The 20482-nt window shown below is 42.4% G+C and overlaps 1 protein-coding gene across 1 annotated transcript in view; it reads left to right on the forward strand.

Annotated features, from left to right (window-relative positions):
• The window catches only part of KIF13B (kinesin family member 13B), a 128972-nt gene that overhangs the window by 48778 nt on the left and 59712 nt on the right, over positions 1-20482 (forward strand). Inside the window, exons 3-11 of the mRNA XM_086460354.1 lie at positions 4611-4626; positions 6674-6734; positions 8879-8971; positions 9589-9769; positions 10162-10249; positions 12599-12733; positions 14731-14843; positions 15287-15398; positions 20103-20315. Coding sequence (XP_086316480.1) covers positions 4611-4626; positions 6674-6734; positions 8879-8971; positions 9589-9769; positions 10162-10249; positions 12599-12733; positions 14731-14843; positions 15287-15398; positions 20103-20315 — 1012 coding nt within the window. The remainder of the gene's footprint in view (positions 1-4610; positions 4627-6673; positions 6735-8878; positions 8972-9588; positions 9770-10161; positions 10250-12598; positions 12734-14730; positions 14844-15286; positions 15399-20102; positions 20316-20482) is intronic.

The raw sequence follows: 20482 nt of genomic DNA on the forward strand, positions 1-20482 counted from the left end.
TGCTGGATCCTAAATGCTGTTCGCTGGGTTTCTTGGATGTAGGGCTTCCGTTTGCTCATGGTTGGATTAAGTGAGGCTGCGAGACATGTTTTGTGTTTGTGTAGCTCTTTAGAAAATGAGATACTTAATTTAAGACTTTTAGTCTGAACTAAGCTTGACGATTTACATAGCCCAGCATAATCCATCCTCTTAAAATTGTATATGTGATAGGACTTCTGAGATTATATCCTTATTGCTGCTTTAATCCAAATGCTCAATAGTATGTCCTGCACTGAGGGCTGGAAAGATCAACTGCATTGTGGCAATGTAACCCTGCCTTGGAACTGGGCTGGGAAATAGGAGCGTAACTGCTGGCTGAATTAAGAGCAGTGTCACATCTCTGAGTGCTAAATTCAAACTCAGAGTCCAGGCTCGCTATTCTCTTTATTTTACAACAAAAATGATCTTCCTGTAGGAATAGGAATAAGCCTGCCTGGCAAGCAGGAGCACCCATAAAAGCCACTTAGCAGTTTCCACTCAAGTCCTTCAGCAAAATGCTCCACCAGCATTTCAGAGCACAGAAAGCCAACAGAATGCTCTTGCATCTCACTTAGTGTAATCCAGATGGGCTCTCTGGTGTCTTCTGTGTGTAGATCAAAGCTCTGGTGAAGAAGATTGCCTCAATACACCTCCATATCTACGACCCACCCAGGAGCGACAGTGACAGTTGAGAGTCTGCACGAAGCATGCTGCTAAGGACCTTGGGAGAGTTTTTATCCAAACTTAGCCAGGTGGCAGGGGGAAAGTGGTCATGTTGTTATTGCTTACTTGAATGGCCCCTTGCCATGGCTGTTACGGGGGTAACCTTGACTTAACCTTGACTTGATTGTGAGGACAAGGCCAAGTGCTTATGGGTAAGGATGAGGGGGGAGGCCAACAAGGCAGATATCCTGCTGGGAGTCTGCTATAGACCACCCAACCAGGAGGAAGAGGCAGACGAGGCATTCTATAAGTGGTTGGCAGAAGCCTCACAATCGTTAGCCCTTGTCCTCGTAGGGGACTTCAACTTACCAGATTTTTGCTGGGAATACAACACAGGAGAGAGGAAACGGTTCAGGAGGTTCTTGGAGTGTGTGGAAGAGAACTTCCTGGGACATCTGGTAAGGGAGCCTACCAGGGGAGGTGCCTCACTTGACATACTGTTTACAAACGGAGAAGGACTGGTGGGAATTGTGATGGTCAGAGGCCGTCTTGGGCTTAGCAACCGTGAAATGATAGAGTTCTCTATTCTTGGTCAAGTTAGAAGGAGAGTCAGCCAAACCACAGCCACGGACTTCTGGAGGGCTGTCTTTGGGCTGTTTAGGACACTGGTTGAGAGAGTCCCTCGAGAGGCAGTCCTGAAGGGCAAGGGAGTCCAAGAGGGCTGGACGTTCTTCAAGGATGAAGTCTTAAGGGCGCAGGAGCAGACTGTCCCTGTGTGCTGGAAGACAAACTGGTGGGGAAGATGACCAGCCTGGTTGAACAGGGAGCTTTTGCCTGAACTCGGGGGAAAAAAGGAGGGTTTACCACTCTTGGAAGAAGGGGCAGGTAACTCAAGAAAAGTATAGGGAGCTTGTTAGGTCGTGGAGAGGGAAAATTAGAGAGGCAAAAGCTCAACTAGAACTCACTGGCCACTGCTGAGAGACAACAAAAAATGTTTCTACAAATACCTTAACAACAATAAGAGAGCCAAGGAGAATCTCCATCCTCTATTGGCTACAGAGGGGAACATTGTCATCAAGGATGAGGAAAAGGCTGAGGTACTTAATGCCTTCTTTGCCTCAGTCTTTAGTAGTCAGACAAGCAATCCGCAAGGTAATCCACCCCCTGAGCTGGAAGATGGGGACCAAGAGCAGAATAAACCCCCTGTAATTCAGGAGGAAGCAGTTAAAGACCTGCTTTGCCACCTGGACATCCACAAGTCTATGGGGCTGGATGGGATCCACCCAAGAGTACTGAGGGAGCTGGCAGAGGAGCTGGCCAAACCACTCTCCATCATTTATCAGAAGACTTGGTTGACTGGGGAGGTCCCGGACAACTGGAGACTTGCCAATGTGACGCCCATCTACAAGAAGGGCCAGAAGGAGGATCTGGGGAACTACAGGCCCATCAGCCTGACCTTGGTGCTGGGGAAGATTATGGAGCAGTTCATCTTGAGGGTGCTCACGTGGTACGTGCAGGACAATGAGGGACTCAGGCCCAGCCAGCACGGGTTCATGAATGGCAGGTCCTGCTTAACCAACCTGATCTCCTTCTACGAGCAGGTGACCTGCCTAGTCAATGAGGAGAAGGCTGTGGATGTCATCTACCTGGACTTTAGTAAAGCCTTTGACACAGTCTCCCACAGCATTCTCCTAAGAAAGCTGGTGGCTCATGGCCTAGACAGATGCACACTAAGATGGGTTAAAAACTGGCTGGATGGCCGAGCCCAGAGAGTGGGGGTGAATGGAGTTCTATCCAACTGGTGGCCGGTCACAAGTGGTGTCCCCCAGCACTCAGTATTGGGACCGGTCTTGTTTAACATCTTTATCGATGATCTGGATGAGGGGATCGAGTGTTCCCTCAGTGAGTTTGCAGATGATGCTCAATTGGGTGGGAGTGTTGATCTGCTGGAGGGCAGGGAGGCGCTGCAGAGGGGCCTGGCCAGGCTGGAGCGATGGGCCGAGGCCAATGCCATGAGGTTCAACCAGGCCAAGGGCCGGGTCCTGCCCTTGGATCACACCAACCCCACGCAGCACTACAGGATTGGGGAGGAGCAGCCGGAAAGTGCCCGGTGGGAGAGGAGCTGGGGGTGCTGGTCGGCAGCCGGCTGGACACGAGCCGGCAGTGTGCCCAGGTGGGCAAGAAGGCCAACAGCCTCCTGGCCTGTATCAGCCATGGGGTGGCCAGCAGGAGCAGGGAGGGGATCGTGCCCCTGGGCTCGGCACTGCTGAGGCCGCCCCTCGAATCCTGGGGGCAGTTTTGGGCCCCTCCCTGCCAGAAGGACCTTGAGGGGCTGGAGCGTGTCCAGAGAAGGGCAGCGAAGGTGGGGAAGGGTCTGGAGAACAGGTCTGGTGAGGAGCGGCTGAGGGAGCTGGGGGTGTTCAGCCTGGAGAAGAGGAGGCTGAGGGGAGACCTGATCGCTCTCTGCAGCTGCCTGAGAGGGGCTTGGAGCGAGGGGGGGTCGGTCTCTTCTCCCAAGGAACAAGCGATAGGACAAGAGGAAACGGCCTCAGGTTGCACCAGGGGAGGTTTAGGTTGGACATGAGGGAAAACTTTACAGAAAGGTTGTCAAGCACTGGAACAGGCTGCCCAGGGAAGTGGTGGAGTCACCATCCCTGGAGGTGTTCGAAAAACATGTAGATGTGGCACTTTGGGACATAGTTTAGTGGGCATGGTGGTGTTGGGTTAACGGTTGGACTTGATGATCTCAAAGGTCCAACCTAATGATTCTATGATTAAATATTAATCTTGCATAGCAGGTCACGCTGACTGCCATCCAAAGTCACTGTCGTTCCTGTTATGTCAAACAAATATGCATATTAGATCCAAGCATGAGTAAAAAGAGGTGATGGACTTGCTTAATAAATAATAATTTTTGAGAGACAACGCCGAGAAATTACTATTTTTAAACTCGCTTCTCAGCCCGTATGAGCAGCAAGAACTCTGAGAGTAATCTTATATGGCTCCCTTGTCTTTCCCCTGCTCTGTTCAAAAGAAATCAGTGATGCTTGTCACAAGACTTTCTTGTTACTGATGTCAGGAGCTTCCTAATCTCATTTGGAAGGTCCAGGTCAAGGAGAAGATTGGTTCTTCGTTGTTGTGTATTTGGTGCATTTCTTCAGTCCTCTGTATGTGGGGAGGCAGCGTAACCTTCTGTTGGGGTATTGACTGATGCTGTGCTGTTGTTTTAAAGGTCATTCCAGTAATTTTGTGTTTGTTGTTTAAAAAAAGCCCAAACAAACCAAACAATGAAAAACAACAACAAACCCCCCAGAAACCCAAACAAACTTTTAAATTATGCATGTGACATATTAAAGAAATTGCTGTTCTCTGCCTGTTCTTTTAGGGAAACAAATGTTTGCTTTGCTGTCCCAGCAGCCGTGAGAGAACTGAGTGGGGCCTGTCCAAGGGTTGGACTCTGGAATTTCCTCTTGACTAACTCTCCTGAAGTTCCTGTTCAAGTGGTTTTGGAAATTTTTACGTTGCTTGGGTGCTTTGTTTTTAAGAGACAGTGACACCCACAAAACTAGAGGGAGGTGTCACAAGAAAAAAAAAAAAAAACCAAACTGGGAGAGAATGAAGAAGAGATGGTGGCAGCATGAGGGAAATCAGTGGCTTTGAATTGAAAATCAGCTTATTCAGAGCAGCATCTTAAATCTTACTTCTGTAAAAAGATGAGTGTTGGTTTATAAAATGGCTTGAGATCTGTAAGCAAGGGGAGATCTGAGGAAAGACGTGAACTTTTTAGATACAGCGTTCCAATGATGAAGTGTTAATGATAATTAAGCTAAAATCACTAAAAATGATGGTCTTTGTTTTTCTTTTGTCTATCTTTTTCTTACCCCAACGCTGTACCAAATCCTTTCTGCTCCTGATGCTTCGGGGAACAGTAGGACCCAACCAAAGGTAAGGGCTTTTATTGCACGTTGAATCAGTGTGTGAAAATTGTCCTATCACTTATTCAGTCTTGGGTTATCCAAATATTAAAAGCATTTTGAAAAACAGCTCTGTAGTTGATCAGCTGTTGAGTAAGAAACTCAAAGCATCTCCTTGCTGGAGAAGAGCACTGTACAGCCTGTGCCAAAAAATGAGTCACAGGAACAAATGAGAACATCCATACTCAGCATTACAGACTGTGAATGGAAGACAACTTGTTATTTGTGGGCTTTTAAAAGCATTTTCTGGTATTTGCGTTAAAGCAAACTCATTTTGTTGTTATGGCTTATGATCCTGTGACTCTGTGTTTAGTATGCAGATATCTATCTCTATCCTAGCACATCAGGATTCAGCTTTATTGGTATGGCGACATAGCCAACGATGTTTTATTAAATGCTCTGAAGGTGTGGGATGTTAAAATAATATGCTTAATTGTACAATAAATTCAAAGAACAAAAACCCCTTGATTTAAATAGGCTGTTTCCTCAATTAGAGGATGTAAACAAACCAGCTTTATCTTTTGGTGCTGGGACATTAATTTAATATAGGGAAAAAAAGGCAGTGTATTTTCGAAGATAAGTTATTTAAATTTCAAGGATTTTTCTATACTAATCATTTTCATAAATGTAGGTAGTAAGTTTGGGTGTGTTCATAGTATGGATTTTTGACTTATGCTTAATTTTTCTAATGATTTCAGTTAGTATGAATATTTCAGGAAGATTTGCTTTATTGCTCCATGAGTCCTTAAATGATTTTTCAGATTCCATGCTATGATCTGTTAGGAAGTGCTATAACTGAGGTAATTCACTACAGACTCAGTATTTCTTGTTAGGGTTTTCTGGTTATTAATATAGATATGATGCAACGTATTTTGTTCCTGCAGTCTTTACTAGTTAAGAAATGCGGAGTTTGCTGATGCAGATGCTAGTTCGTGGTTAGTGCCTGACAACAGGATTCACTAAAATGGAACACGAAAACGTGTTAACAGATAAAAAGAAGTGTCCAGAAATAATGGGGTGAGGGTTCAGAAGGTGGATGTGAGACGCTGGCGTGGGGTGCTTGCTCTGCCAGCGTGATCTGAAATGATGCAAACGTCAGCTATAGCAATGCAGATCGTCTAAAGGGGAAAGAGCAGCCTTCGCTAAGCTTGGAGGAGAAATACACAGCCAAAGAGCAACACAGGCACTTCCCTTTTCCTGTATCCTACAGAGAAAATTTTGCCCATGTGAATGTAGGGCAGATATTACCCTGATTTTTTTTTTTTTTTTTTTTTTTTTTCCCCTCGTGAATGCATACCCAGGGGAGTTGTTTTTGCAAACGTGAGTCCCAAGCTATGCACTGTCTTACTGGAGGTCAGCTTTCATGGTGAAAGGAGCCTGTGGACCTTTAAATGGATTTACCACAAAACTGAAACTTGCCTATTTAAAAATATTATAGTACTACTCTTCTCGTGATAAAACTGGTTTGTCCTATATTGTTCTTTACAAGTATTAGACTTGGGTGACAACTGCTTCTGTTTGTCAGCAGTATATAAATACATACAGCTCTTGTACGGAAAGAAGTTCCTACCCTAAGGCGTGTTTTTAATTTATGCAGACAAGAGACATGGGGAGATGGTCGGCAGAAACAGCCAGGGGACATCTGTCAGTTTGCAAAGTAGGAAGTCTTGTGAAAAAACGAACTGCAAGGATGGGTTTGAAGGGAGATAAGGAGAGCGCCTTGACATCCACTCAGTCGCCACATGGAGAGCTTCTGGAGAGCCTGGAATAGGATCACACAGGAGAAAGGAAGAAATAAAACCAAGGAACAAATAAAAACAAGGAAAAGGCTTGCGCATAGGGAGATGAGGTGTTTGTTTGGGCTTGAAACTCACAGAAAATGGGGACGTGTTTTATGTTCAGAATGGCCCTGAGGAGCGTGATGTTAGCCGACATAATACAGTGCTGTCAAAGTGTGGGTAACGTGTTTGATTTGGCCACAGCTTTTGTAAGGTGTCCTCCTGGTTGTTTTCCTACAGGTGTTTGCTTACGATCACTGCTTTTGGTCTATGGATGAATCTGTCAAAGAAAAATATGCAGGTAATACTTACTGCAGCTTTGTGCTTGTTGTCTCCAAGTGCGAATGATCCAATTAAAATACAGTATTTGCTAAAGGGCACAGACCATATGGTATGAAGTACCTTCCCCTGCGTGACTACTCGTCGAAAGAAAAAGGAAAATCTACCATCAATCCTGTTTCTCTTCTCTAAAGGTGATAACAGCAATAGGCATTGCTGCCCACTTGCAGTGCAGGAAATTGAGAAAGCCATCTCAGTAATGGGTTATTCATATTTACAGCTTTATTTAAAATGCTGTTCCAAGTCCATCCTTTTAAAAGCATCAAATCTGTTTCTTTTCAGGATTTGAGGGGCATTGCTATGTGTAATTTCATGTTTCGCAGTGCTGATGGGAGTTTGGCATCATATTAGAACTTAATAATGGAGTATTAAAGAAAGCCTAATTTCATATAGGGGTATGTGAATTCATATGGTCTGGTGAGAATGTGTAGTGTATTTAATTGAAAGATTTCTGTGTATTATTATGACATATTTTGCCAAATAGTTATGGGAAAATATGAAATATATTTTATACAGGCTGAGAGACTTGGGGTTGTTCAGCCTGGAGAAGAGAAGGCTCCGGGGAGACCTTAGAGCGGCCTGGCAGGGCTGAAAGGGGGCTGCAGGAGAGGTGGGGAGGGACTCTTCATCAGGGAGGGGAGAGATAGGATGAGGGTACCAGTATTGAACTGAAAGAGGGGAGATTTACATTAGATGTAAGGAAGAAATTCTTCCCTGTGAGGGTGGTGAGGCACTGGCCCAGGTTGCCCAGAGGGGCTGTGGCTGCCCCCTCCCTGGCAGCGCTCAAGGCCAGGCTGGATGGGGCTGGGAGCGACCTGGTCTGGTGGGAGGTGTCCCTGCCCATGGCAGGGGGTTGGAACTGGATGAGCCTTAAGGTCCCTTCCAGCCCAAACCATTCTGTGATTCTATGATATTTGAACTCACCACTCTTGTGATCTATTCCTTTCATACTTGTTAGCTTTTAAAATTGGGAATCGTGTTTAAATTTATTTTTAAAGAAAAATCACAAGAAAAATCAAAAATGCATATGCTTCTAGATCTTAATTTCTTTAACAAATAACTAATGAATAGTAATTTAGTGAGGAACTGAGAAAAACGTGACGCTTTCAGCCATAAAAATTACATAGGAAGGAAAATTTTTTGTTTCTCAGACTAATGGAGGCGCCCATGTCACTTACCTTACGGTCTGTTATACTCTGGAAGTGTTTGGTTCAAACCCATTCTGCTGTGCTTAGCTAGGCAGAGCTATCAGTCATTTTGAGGGGGAATTTTGCCTGCGTGAAATTCTGAGTGGACTTGGATGTAAAAATATGGACTTCAGTCAATCAGAGAAAGGTAGAGGTTTCAGGGTCATTAACATATTTGAGTGGACTTCTCAGTCCATAAAGTTCTGCCATGTCTTGTTCAGACTTTAGTTCTGCTTGAAAAAGAAATTCTGAAAATAGGGGTTTCGTTTAAATAGATACTGCCCGAATATATTAAGCATTTCTTTCTCCACTCACAAAAGGAACTGAAAAACTTTTCGACGGATTTAATTCACTTACAAAAGAAGTGATATGCCCTGTGTTTTGCTAAGGCATGTGTTGTACTGTCATAATCTCCCACATAGTTGTGGTTCCTTCCCCACAAAAATCTCCTCGTGGTACTGTTTACTGTCTTCTATAGACACAGTTAAATTATCTAGCGCTCTACTAATTGCCCTAGATTAGAATCGATTGACAGTTATTAAAATGTACAGGTTGAGTGTATTTGGAGGTGGTGTCATTCACCAGCGGATTAAATTCTGCAGTTGGTAGTAGATTTTCTGCTGATAGAACTTCTGAGTATGAACATCGATAGGATGTTGTTTTAAGCACGTACAGGTATATGCATAATAATCACAGCTTCTGATTTTTACAGTAGCCTAAATCTGGAGCATGTCTGCTGGCTGATGGTCTTGCTTTTGTAGAGGGAGCAACTACTGCATGCTAAATATGTTATTTGGGCAAAGCCAGCAGGAAAACACTTAACTGTTCGCTTTTACATAATTATTGAAGGATCCAAATCGAGGGGCAGGAGGAACCTGATGCTTTGTTGCAATGTTGGCTTGTGTGTTTTCTTTCTTAGGTCAAGATGTTGTTTTCAAGTGCCTTGGAGAAAATATCCTTCAGAATGCCTTTGAAGGTTATAATGCTTGCATCTTTGCCTACGGGCAAACTGGTAAGTCCCTTCTGGGTGTAAGTGCAAAATACTGTTGACTGGAGACTCTTTTCATGGCTGTTGTGACATTGTTTCGGGAGAAATGCCTTGTAATGGAGATAAGTGGTTTGTAACGTTAGATACGAGGTGGACAGGATGAGGAACAGGATTGTGTCTGTTGCTGCTGGCTACCCCTATTTTGCACATCTTAGATTATAATCTCTGGAATGATTGTGATTGTCCTTGAGTTCAGTGCATCGTTCATATTTTCTGCCTCTGCAGTTAGAATAATCCTTAATTGTCGTTTTAAATGTAATATGCAAAAATGAATACGCTTGTGCAACTGATTTTTCTCATCATGGCGCATATGTGGATCTTAGTGGGTTGTATTCTGCAGCATCTATCTACCTGAAAAAGCCTTCTCTGTCAGTTTGAACTACATTTCTTTTGGTTTTCCCTTTAATTAAATAGTCTTTAGCTAAATCATGCTTTGGATGCTTTGAAATAGAAAACCACACAACTATCTTTCACTGAAATGCAAATTCTTTTGTTTACCTCTTCCCTGTTACTTCCTTTCCATGTTCCACACGGCGAGAAATTTTGTTGCACGTACGCTAACCGTAGATTCAATCACACAGGATCTGGAAAATCATACACGATGATGGGTACTGCTGACCAGCCTGGATTAATCCCTAGACTTTGCAGTGGACTCTTCGAAAGAGCACAGAAAGAGGAAAATGAAGAGCAGAGTTTCAAAGTGGAAGTATCCTACATGGAGATATACAATGAGAAAGTCAGAGATCTTCTTGACCCAAAAGGGTAAGTAATTTGTGTGTCAACAGCACTGGAATATGTTGTCATACACTCTTCCTTTACATAACCAGTTTGCCTTAATAGATCCTATCTAAGGCGTTCGTGTAGGATGGCTTTTGCTTCTTCCTGATCTCGGTGTCCTTTCATTTTAAATCAAAATGAAGTAGTAAGACTAAAAGCTTGGAGTAAACTCACCCTAATGCTGGCTTTTATGAAGTGACAAAAATGTCCATGTCAGCATTTTACATGTAGACATAAGGTTTTTTTGTTTGCGTTATAGTCCTTGTTCTGTGCTTTATTACGGTATTTGAGATCTGTCAGTGAGAAATTGATTTTCTGTAAATGTTGTCTTAAGTCAGTCATGTGCTCATAAATAACTTTTTTTTTTTCCCAACCAGAAGCCGTCAGTCGTTAAAAGTTAGAGAACACAGTGTTTACGGTCCTTACGTAGATGGCCTATCCAAACTAGCTGTTGCTAGCTACAAGGTAAGGATCAGTTTTATGAAGGGCTTGTGTTGACGTGCTAAACACTCAGGTACTCTCCCTTAAGCAGGACAAAATTATTAAGCTACTCCTAATTAGTGGTCAATGGCTCAAAGTCCAGATGGAAAACTGTGACAAGTAGTGTCCCTCAGGGGTCCATACTGGGACCAGTGCTGTTTAATATTTTCATTAGTGATACTGACAGTGGCATTGAGTGCACCCTCAGCAAGTTTGCTGGTGACACCAAGCCGGGTGGTGCAGTCGATACGCCAGAGGGACGGGAGGCCATCCCGAGGGACCTGGACAGGCTGGAGAGGTGGGCCCAGGTGAACCTCATGAGGTTCAACAAGGCCAAGTGCAGGGTCCTGCATCTGGGCTGGGGCATCTGCTGGTATCAATACAGGCTGGGAGAAGACATGCTGGAGGGCAGCCCTGTGGAAAAAGACTTGGGGGTGCTGGTGGATGAGAAGCTGGACTTGAGCCACCAGTGCGCAATTGCAGCCCAGAAGGCCAATCTCATCCTGGGCTGCATCAAAAGCAGCATGACCAGCAGGTCGAGGAGAGGTGATTCTGTTGCTCTAGTCTGCCCTGGTGAGACCTTACCTGGCGTACTGCGTCCAGCTCTGGAGCCCCCAACACAAGAAGGACGTGGACCTGCTCGAGAAGGTCCAGAGGAGGCCATGAAGATTATCAGAGAGATGGGGAACCTCCCCTGTGAGGTCAGGCTGAGAGAGTTGGGGTTGTTCAGCCTGGAGAAGGCTCCAGGGGGACCTTATAGCAACCTTCCAATACCTGAAAGGGGCCTGTAAGAAGGCAGGGGAAGAACTATTCACAAAGGTTTGTGGTGATAAGACGAGGGGTAATGGTTTTAAGCTAGAAAAGAGTAGGTTTAGGTTGGCCATTAGGAAAAAGTTCTTTAATATGAGATTGGTGGATCACTGGAACAGGTTGCCCAGAGAGATAGTGGAAGCCCCATCCCTGGAGACATCCAAGGTCAGGCTTGGTGGGGCTCTGAGCAACCTGACCTAGTTAGAGATGTCCTTGGTAGGGGGGTTGGACTAGATGGCCTTTAGAGGTCCCTTCCAACCCAATGCATTCTATGATTCTATAATTGCCACAGCAGTAACATGGATTTTAGAGCAAGAGAGCTGTAGGGTTGTTGTGTTGTGATGACTGGTGAGAACAGAATTAAGAGCAGAAGCTCATTGTCATCCTGTGCTATTCAATAATTCTGCAAGTAATTCAGCTGTTTAATGAAAGCTTTCCTCCCAAACTTAAGATGTGTACACTGCGTCTGTGATTAATTACAGAACGAGGATGGGCTTTCAGTACCATATTTTGTCACTTTTTGGCTGTCATGCTCTTGCCTAGTAATTTCACTTACCAGTAGCACACTGCAACTATGAACTAGTGGTTGTTTACAAGGCAAATACTTGAGAACATTGCATGAAATTTGCTTGCTGGATGGTAAATGTTTCTCTATGCATTCACAAAATGCCCTAATGTTGAAGAAGCACTAATGTACAGCGGGAGAAATGAGTAAATATGGGATGGAATTCTGTCATCTTAAGCAAAACATGAAAATGGTGCAGTCCTCCCTATTGCATTCTCTCCAGGTATTCATCTGCCTCTTTTTGGTCGTTTCTGTTAAGGCAAGACACATTGCATGCTTTACCTTTACGTGTTGCCCAGCAGCTTTGTGTCGTGCAGCATACAGAGTCCAAGTGGTCTGCAGTGTTCTTTTGTTTGATTGTTTGGGGGGTTTTTCTAACATCATCCAGCTAGAAATGCTTAAATCAAAGTTAAACCAAAGACTAAGGTTTTAACTATTTGATGGGGTTGCTGTAAAACTGTTAAGGGGAGCAGTGTATTTCTCAAGCATCACAACTTAACATAGTGGAGGACTTTATAAGCTCTTATATATTGGAGGAAAATAATGACCCGTTCAGTATGATTCTGTTTTGTAGAACTTTGAGCCTTATGTCAGTATTACAGATTTCAAGAATGTGTGTTTGACAACTCGGGGTAAATGTTGGTGTTCAAACATGAGTTGCTGTTTCCTCGCTTTTTTTTTTGCTTTTGAGTATTGCTATGTGCAGCCAGGTGCATTATTTTTGTTGATAATTTAATATCTAGGTAGAGGTAATGGATGAATATGCATGTCACAGCATCGTGTGATTCTAGTCTTTAAGGCGGAGATCACAATATTTTTTCCCTCACATTTTATGAAGAAACAGTGGGAGAGGTAGTGGGAAAATACCTGCTGTATTTTATCAAAATGAGATTGTTTTGGAAGATAATGGAAAAGAACGTTAATGTAGATATGCTTATGGCTGTGAAAATTGTATCTAGGACATCGAGTCCTTGATGTCTGAGGGCAACAAATCTCGAACAGTGGCTGCAACCAACATGAATGAGGAGAGCAGTCGGTCCCATGCAGTCTTCAAGATTATCCTCACCCACACACTTTATGATGTACAGTCAGGGGTAAGTAAAGCATGTTACGAGGTCCAAATGGCAAGCTTGAATGTGTGTCTTACTTTAATATATGTCATAGACTCATAGAAATGTTGGGTGGAAGGGACCTCAGGAGGTCATTTGCTGCAGTCTCCTGCCCTTGTGCACTGCTAGTGCTCATCGGGTTAGCTACGGCTAGGTGCTTGCAACGCTCGTGTGCCTGTACCCTGATGTAGGGAAATCAATTTTTATAGGTTTGTAAGTGGAAATGTGGGATTTTTTTTTTGAAATGGAAGGCAAAAATGCAGGCCCCGAGTTGCAGCAGATCTGCTGGAGGGTGCAGGAAGGATCTCCTAATCCTAGAATCTAAACTAAAGAAAGACTTCTTTTAAGCAGCAGTGTGTAGTACAGACTTGGAGCAGAAACTAAAGATATAACGTGCAGATGAAAAATAGAACACCCGAGTATACACCTGGTAATCTCCTTTGAGGGGTTATTTCATGCAAATATGTATAAAATTATAAAAAGAAAAACTAATTTAAAAAGTTTTGCATTGTATGATATTAATATTTTATGTGTATATATATATAGAATATCTGAAAGACATTTAAATGTGAAAGTATTTTTCTTTACGTTTCCTTATATGTAAATATTCCTTGGAGGGGGTTGTAAAATACATTTATGTTAATATTATTTAATCCCTCACAGAAAATGGTGATAAGCTGAAACTGAAATAGGTCTCCTATACCAAAAGTCTTTAAACTTTGCTGATAGATTCTGTGCTTGGGCAATTCTCTAACGTCTTCAAAGCCCTGGGGAAATTTTGAGCGTCTACAAAGCAAATCTAAGGCATGTATGTGCCTAAATATTGAATACAATTTAAAGCATAATGAGCATTTGGATTTTTTATTTTTTTTTTCCTCCTCATTTCTCAGTCTCCACCAGTCATCTTCTCCAAACAATTTTCCTTGTTCTCTATTTGGGTTTGTTTTCCCTTTGCGCTTCAAATCAGCAGTCATACTGCGTGAACTCCTTGATTTGCCATAGTTTGTTATTCTGTTCTTGCTGTGGCTGAACTGCACCCTTATCATACATGTTTTTTCTGTGGTTGTGGTCAGCCTGGGTGCAAGGTGGTAGTTCTGACTGTCCATCTTCTCTGCATCTTCCAGTGACCACTGTGTGATTTCTCTGTTTTCTCATCTGGTGGTCCTTTCAGTCCTGGAAATGACATGTTTCAGTATGGCCTGATGATCACACTATATTTTGAGAGGCTTAGAGTAACATTTTTGAAAGCATATTGATTCTAATTGTCCCATTCATTTAGCGTAACGAAGCACTTTGCAGCTGTGGTACTGAGATGCTAGTCATAGGTGCTGCAGAAGAGCATGATGTGAGCAAACTGTTCTCAAAGACATTTAGCTCTTCAACTTCAAATTGACGTATGAAATTCATGGAGTTTTTCAGAATGTCATTTGGGGACAAATGAGATAAAAAGATTTGTAACAAAATCTGTGCTACAGGTTTAAGTGCATAGCTTGGATTGCTTTCTAGGAGGCTGTTGAAGATAGAGGAGACTTTGCAGTTACAATGATTTTCGTAAATTATAACATGCTTCTTGTCATGCTCGTTCTTGCTCCCTGAAAAACGAGGAAACCTGGTATAAAATCCAGCTTTTTTTAGGAGGCTCTTTTCAAGATGGGATTGTAAACCCCGTGTCTGTCTTTGTTACTCCTTGGCCTGTGCTACCTCTGGATTTTCCTTGGTTTAACATTTTACTAATGTGCTCTGTGTTCCTCGCCTCTGGAGAATTCTTGAAGATATGCGTGTATCTGACTTCACTTCAAATCCTCCTGTTGTTTCTGAAGTTAACACAGAATACTCTTCAAGCCTGATGACTTTCAAAGGCGTTGGAACAGCTGCAGAGACTCTGCACCAAGAAATAAAGCTTGATTCTTGTTTGAAGGTACATCAAACTATGTAACTTAATTTGAGTGAACTAAGTAGCTGTTCTCTGGTTCCTTCTGCAGACGTCAGGTGAGAAGGTGGGCAAGCTGAGCCTGGTGGACTTAGCAGGTAGTGAAAGGGCAACTAAAACTGGTGCTGCAGGAGACAGGCTGAAAGAAGGAAGCAACATTAACAAGTAAGACTCTGCAATTATTTCTTTTCCTTTTTTTCAGCAGTACAATCATGACTGCTAAATACAGCACGCTTGTAAAACAGGGTAAAGTCAATATCAGCTCCTGTAGCCGGTTTTCTTCTTCTCCTCTTCTCTCGACTTCTCTTTTTGACATACAATACTCTTAGATGTCTGAATGAGATCTCGGCCTGCTTAGAATGATTGGCATTTTTCATTCTGTACTTGTGTTCCTGCCACTACCACATCGTTGTGTGCGAAGATGTGATTATTAAGGCTGAAAACATACTGAAAGCAAGGAGCAGAGTTGCTGTGAGAGAAAAATGATCAAAACTGTGCTAGGAACTTTTTCCTTGGAGCTCGTTTTTGGAGAGAAAGTGACTGTCTAAATATGCATTTGACTTATGAATATTTGCACTTGTTAATGACTGCTTGTCTTCTCTGTTCAGATCCCTCACAACTCTTGGGCTGGTTATTTCTGCCCTGGCAGATCAGGCTGCTGGCAAGAACAAGAACAAATTTGTTCCTTATCGTGATTCTGTGCTCACCTGGTTACTTAAAGTAAGTATTCTGATCTTGTGGGTTTTTTAAAGAGAAATAAAAGGGAGGAAAAGGGGCAAAGAGTCCCATTCAATGAAATAAACCGCTGTTCTTTTGTCTCGTTTTCTGGTTTTGATGTTAACCATAATTGTCTTTGGAAAATTAGCTGGCTGTAAGCCATTAGCATCTCTGCAGACTAAATATGTTCCCTCTCTTCTGCTGACCTGTAATGGCCTAAAGAATAAGGAACTTTAAAAAAAAAAAAAAAAGGCATTATGTTTTATGGGTCAGTTTACATACAGCTTCACACACAACCTTGGGGCTAATTTAATTTGGGCTATTGCCACATGCATCTGCATTTTACATGCAGGCCTGGTTAGCTTTGAAGATTTGATGAAGGCTATTACCTTTTCCTAATTGTCTAATATATTTGTTAATCTGTTCTGCTGACAAAAGCAGAGTGGATTATAATTGCGGAGCATTATCCCAGTTACAGTCTGAGGAGCAGGTCAGAAGACTTTATACATCATCTTCATGTGAAATGAGCAGTTAAATCATTTGGTGTTCTGAATAGGGCTCCATTTGGTATTATTTTTTGGGAGGGGAAAAAAAGAGTGTATCATGATGGCACTTGGATGAAGATCTGTGAGGTCTAAGTGAAAAACAAATTGTTAAATGAGATTTTTACATATGTCAAATTAAAAGGCAGGCTTTTGGTTTTGTTGTTCTTCCCACCTCTTAGGTACAGTGGCTGTAAAGCATGGTAGCCTGATGAAAAAAACTCTTGGGAGTGCAAGTTTGATTTTAGATAGAGTCATCATCTGAATTTCTTCCCTTGTCTGAATGAATGGCAACGCTAATGTAGCCACTTCTATCTGCAGAAAGCTGGCCTGCTAGTAAAGGTGGCTTGTCTTTTATTTTCCCCCCTTGCCTGCTACAGCTTGAGTGGTCTTGGTTGACTTGGATTTCAAAGGATTATTGAATTAGGTGTCTTATGTAGCTGACTTCAGTTTAATTTTTGTGATCTGTCGTTTTGTTGACATTTTTCTCTTTCATCATTTGATTGCCAGGATGTTTCATAACCATGTCTCAGAAATGCTAACTGAGTTCCCTTTTTTACCTTGTACTGTGTTTCATTGTTATCAAGGAGCAACCAGGATATTTGTTAGTAGAAGGATACAATCTGGGAAGAAACGTATTTTTGGCAACACCAGCCTTTTTTTGTCCCCTTGCTTTTGTAGGTGTCCTGGCTAGATTTTGTTGTCTTGAATACTGTGCTTTGCTTCCCCACCCATTCTTAGCGATGTTTTTAGATGTTGTTTGCGTTTGACATCCCTGTGATTTAACTGCACGTGTGGAAAGAAAAAGTTTCTTGCAGGTTATACAGAGGTGTGGAGATTAAAAAAAGATGCTTTCCTTAAGGAGATTTGAAAACAAAGTTGACTTCAATGCTTAAGTGAAATAAAATCTCCACTCCTGTAACTCCTTGATGCTACATGCCTTCATTAAAAGACAGCACTGAGAAAAATGAACCTTTTAGCATAACTACTGTGAAATGATTTATCTCTTCTCCCGGGTTTAAACGTCGCAGATACTGGACATCAGATAGGACTGTCATGAGGGCTACATAAAAACCAGGATGACATAACAGAAGTAGTGTCTGTGCTTTTCTACAGTAAAACAAATCCTCATTTCACAGTGTTCCTTGCCCTAAGACTTTCTTAGTGATTAAATCTGTTTCTGCCTCTATGTATTTACACTGAGTTTTTAATTAAACAAGTGCTTTTGGGCTCTCTGTAAAGACGGGAACAAAACCAGCATGCAGCTTGCTTTGGTTTGCTCCAGTGGCATGTGTGCTTGGGTTCCTGATGTGGCTGTAACAGTCTGAGCAAGCAGAGTGGAAACTTTCCTAACGAATTTCTAGCGTTGTTGTTAGAATTAGTTATGCTGTCCCATTTCTAAACAAATCCAGCGAGCAGACTGACATTCCTGTTTAGCACCTGTCTGATGCATTGTAGCTCCGATGACGATGGCCATACACAGCACATGCTTCAGCTCATAAATAGAAGCGCACTTTTGTTCTGCCTTCTTTCAAGCAAACCTTCTTTGTGTCTTGAACATCCAGCTATGTTAAGTGCCAACAAAAGGTTTGGGGCTTTTGGATTTTTTACAAACAAGCTCATTGAAGAGAAGCTTTATTTTGAAAGGGGAAAATTTAAACGTTTTTTTAATTAAAGATCAAAGGAGGGATTTATTCGTTTAGAGAGGCCAGTTTGTAGAAGCCATGAGATGGTGGGCTATCTTTCTCTCTAGCTTTCAACTTTTAATTGTGATGCCAAAGCCGAGTAAATGTATTCTAACAGTGGGAATATCTGTCATATGAGAAACCAGTAGAGTTCAGGAGACCTCAAGATCTAACACTTTTTGTTTAGTTTTGTTCAGGATCTTTAGATGAAAGTACTAGGTCAAAAATACTATTTCAAGAGGAGGCTTTAAGAGTGGCATCAGGTTATGTGTAGGTAGCAAAAGAGCTTGTCAGTGCTTTAACTTCTGGGTTTTATCATATTGTATTGGCACAAACATCTTGGTTTCACTTTTTAAGCAGAAGCCCCTGCATGTTCTGCTGTTGGCTGCTATTAAAAATATAATTTCTGATCTCTACATTTCAAGTTGTTTTCACAGTAATCTTGGTGTTAGAGAAGTCTGGGCTAGTTTAGTCTTAGAAATAACTAAACTTACTTCTTTCCACTCTGTGTGTGTCGATCACATGCAAGCCCAGCCTTTCCAGGGTAATTTGCATACGCTGTCTTTGCTAATGAAGGGCTGGCTTACTATTTATTCATCTACCTTTCTTCCTTAACATTAAAGAAACCAGTGAAATCAGCACAACGGTTTTATACATAAAACTTTATCGAACAGTCTGGCCGGGCTTGAATAGCTGCAATACAAGAGAACTTTACCCAACTTATAATGGGTGTTTTGTGAGTTTCGGTGTATCACTGTAACAGCGTTCTCAGCTGCCTGTACAGCAGAGTTGCAATTCAAATAATGAATTAATCCTATTCTGGAGCTAATTAGTGCAGTGAGGGAGGTTCCCAAAGTGCAAGCTGTTAAGGTTTGATTTGGAAGCAAATACCTGGCCAACTCCCCGATAAACTTCATCTTTTTTACGCAGGAGAGGGATTGCAGTTGCAGTGTCATTCCTAGTTCTTGAAAACTGTTGTCAGATTGAAGAAAAATCCTGGCTTCTGTGGACCCAGAAATCCCCTCGCATGAGTCATGTGCTCTTGTTAGTCTTTTTAAAAAAGTTTTCAGTAGATGCTTTGGAAAAACATTTCTGTGTTGTAGAGTGGATCCTCCCAAGCCGTGTATTTATTGGAGTAAACACTGGCTGCTCCTCAGATGAGGAAAAAAACCTCACGCTGGTATCAGTGGGAAGGCTGTCCTTTGCAACTGAGATATAAATACTCTTACCTGCAAGTGCGAACCATGCTGGTGCACCTCGCTGTGCTGAACACTCTACAAATGAAATTATATTCTCTGCCCAAGGAGCCGGCATCAGAGACAGCAGAGTGCGACCGATGCAGCAGCGAAGCAACATCAGTCTGTGTGGTCAATGCTTGTCTGACCACTGAAGCACCCCAACTGCTGCCAAACTATTTTAAGCATCATGCAGCAAAATAGAGAGTCTTAAGGAAATACTTAAAGGGGCGTTTTAATGATTGCTAGGGAAAGCTATGCGTGTGCTTTGTAATTGAAATGGTTAGACAAGCAGCTAATGTAGTCAGATTGTTCTAATGGCAATGCCTGACCTAGATTTCATGGGTTATTGAAGATGAAAGTTAATAGCATGGTTCTTCTGAGAAAGGGACACTGGGTAAAAAACCAAAAACAAACAAACAAACCAAACAAAAAAAAACCCAAACAAATAAACAGATTTGCTGCAAAATTTAAACCGGAATATTTCATCTTTTTGACTGGCCAAAATTGTAAAGCGCAATTTTGCGATCAATAAAAAGTTTGAACGCTCCCTTCCTTCCTCCCCTCCCTGCCCCCAACTCCCCCGACAGTGCCTTGCAGGAATGTGGTTTCACGCCCTTCTCTGTCAACCAAATTTCTTACACAGTTCGATTTGGGTTTGTGAGCTGTGTAAGCAGGGGGGAAGGGAAGGGCCCTGTTCTGAAATGTTTATAAGAATAAAATCAATTATACTGTTTGAGGAGATCTTTAAGTACTTAATTTAAGTACTTACTGGAGACATCTCGCTTCTGGTCTTCAAAATAAAATATTCGGAATTCACCATGATCTTTCCTGGGCTCCTTCAATAGTATTTGAGGAGTTTAATGCTGAAATGCTTATATTTCTGGTTTATAAACTTAAGCAGAAAACATAGAAATAAAACTTTAAAGGCCTTACTAGGCACCATAAAGCCCAAAAAAGGGATAGTTTTCGTTCCCATTTAAACTAAAACTGATTCTGAAAGCCAAGAATGAAATTTCCTGAATGTGCTTATAAAAAAAAAAAAGACTGAAAATAACAACTTTCCTTGGTTTGCACTGCTTAAAATATTAATTTTGAACTGAGGTGCTCTGACAACAGTGTTTCTGTTATTACTTGCCCCCATCTACTCCCAACTCTAGGTTATTAGTCGCTGCCTACGTTCATTGACCAGGTAAAATGAAAGAAACCTTCTGTTTTCGCGCTGTAACCTGTACCACTTTCCAGGATAGCCTTGGTGGTAACAGCAAGACTGCCATGGTAGCGACCGTAAGCCCAGCAGCGGACAACTATGATGAGACCCTTTCAACGCTGAGGTACGCAGACCGGGCCAAGAACATCGTTAATCACGCTGTGGTGAACGAAGACCCCAACGCTCGTATCATTCGGGAGCTCCGCGAGGAAGTGGAGAAGCTGCGAGAACAGCTCACAAAAGCAGAGGTACAAATCTGAGTCCTGACTAGCCAGTAGATCCTGTCAACCACATTGTCAGGGCTTTCTCACCTAGGTCTTGAAAATGAACGCCACAAAGAATTGCTGCGTGGTATCTGTGAGAAATCTCCCTTTATACCATTTCTTTCCATTTTTCTGTACATCAGCCTTGAAAC

Source organism: Leptosomus discolor, chromosome 2, assembly GCF_034619465.1.
Source record: "Leptosomus discolor isolate bLepDis1 chromosome 2, bLepDis1.hap2, whole genome shotgun sequence".
NCBI classification, from domain to species: domain Eukaryota; kingdom Metazoa; phylum Chordata; class Aves; order Leptosomiformes; family Leptosomidae; genus Leptosomus; species Leptosomus discolor.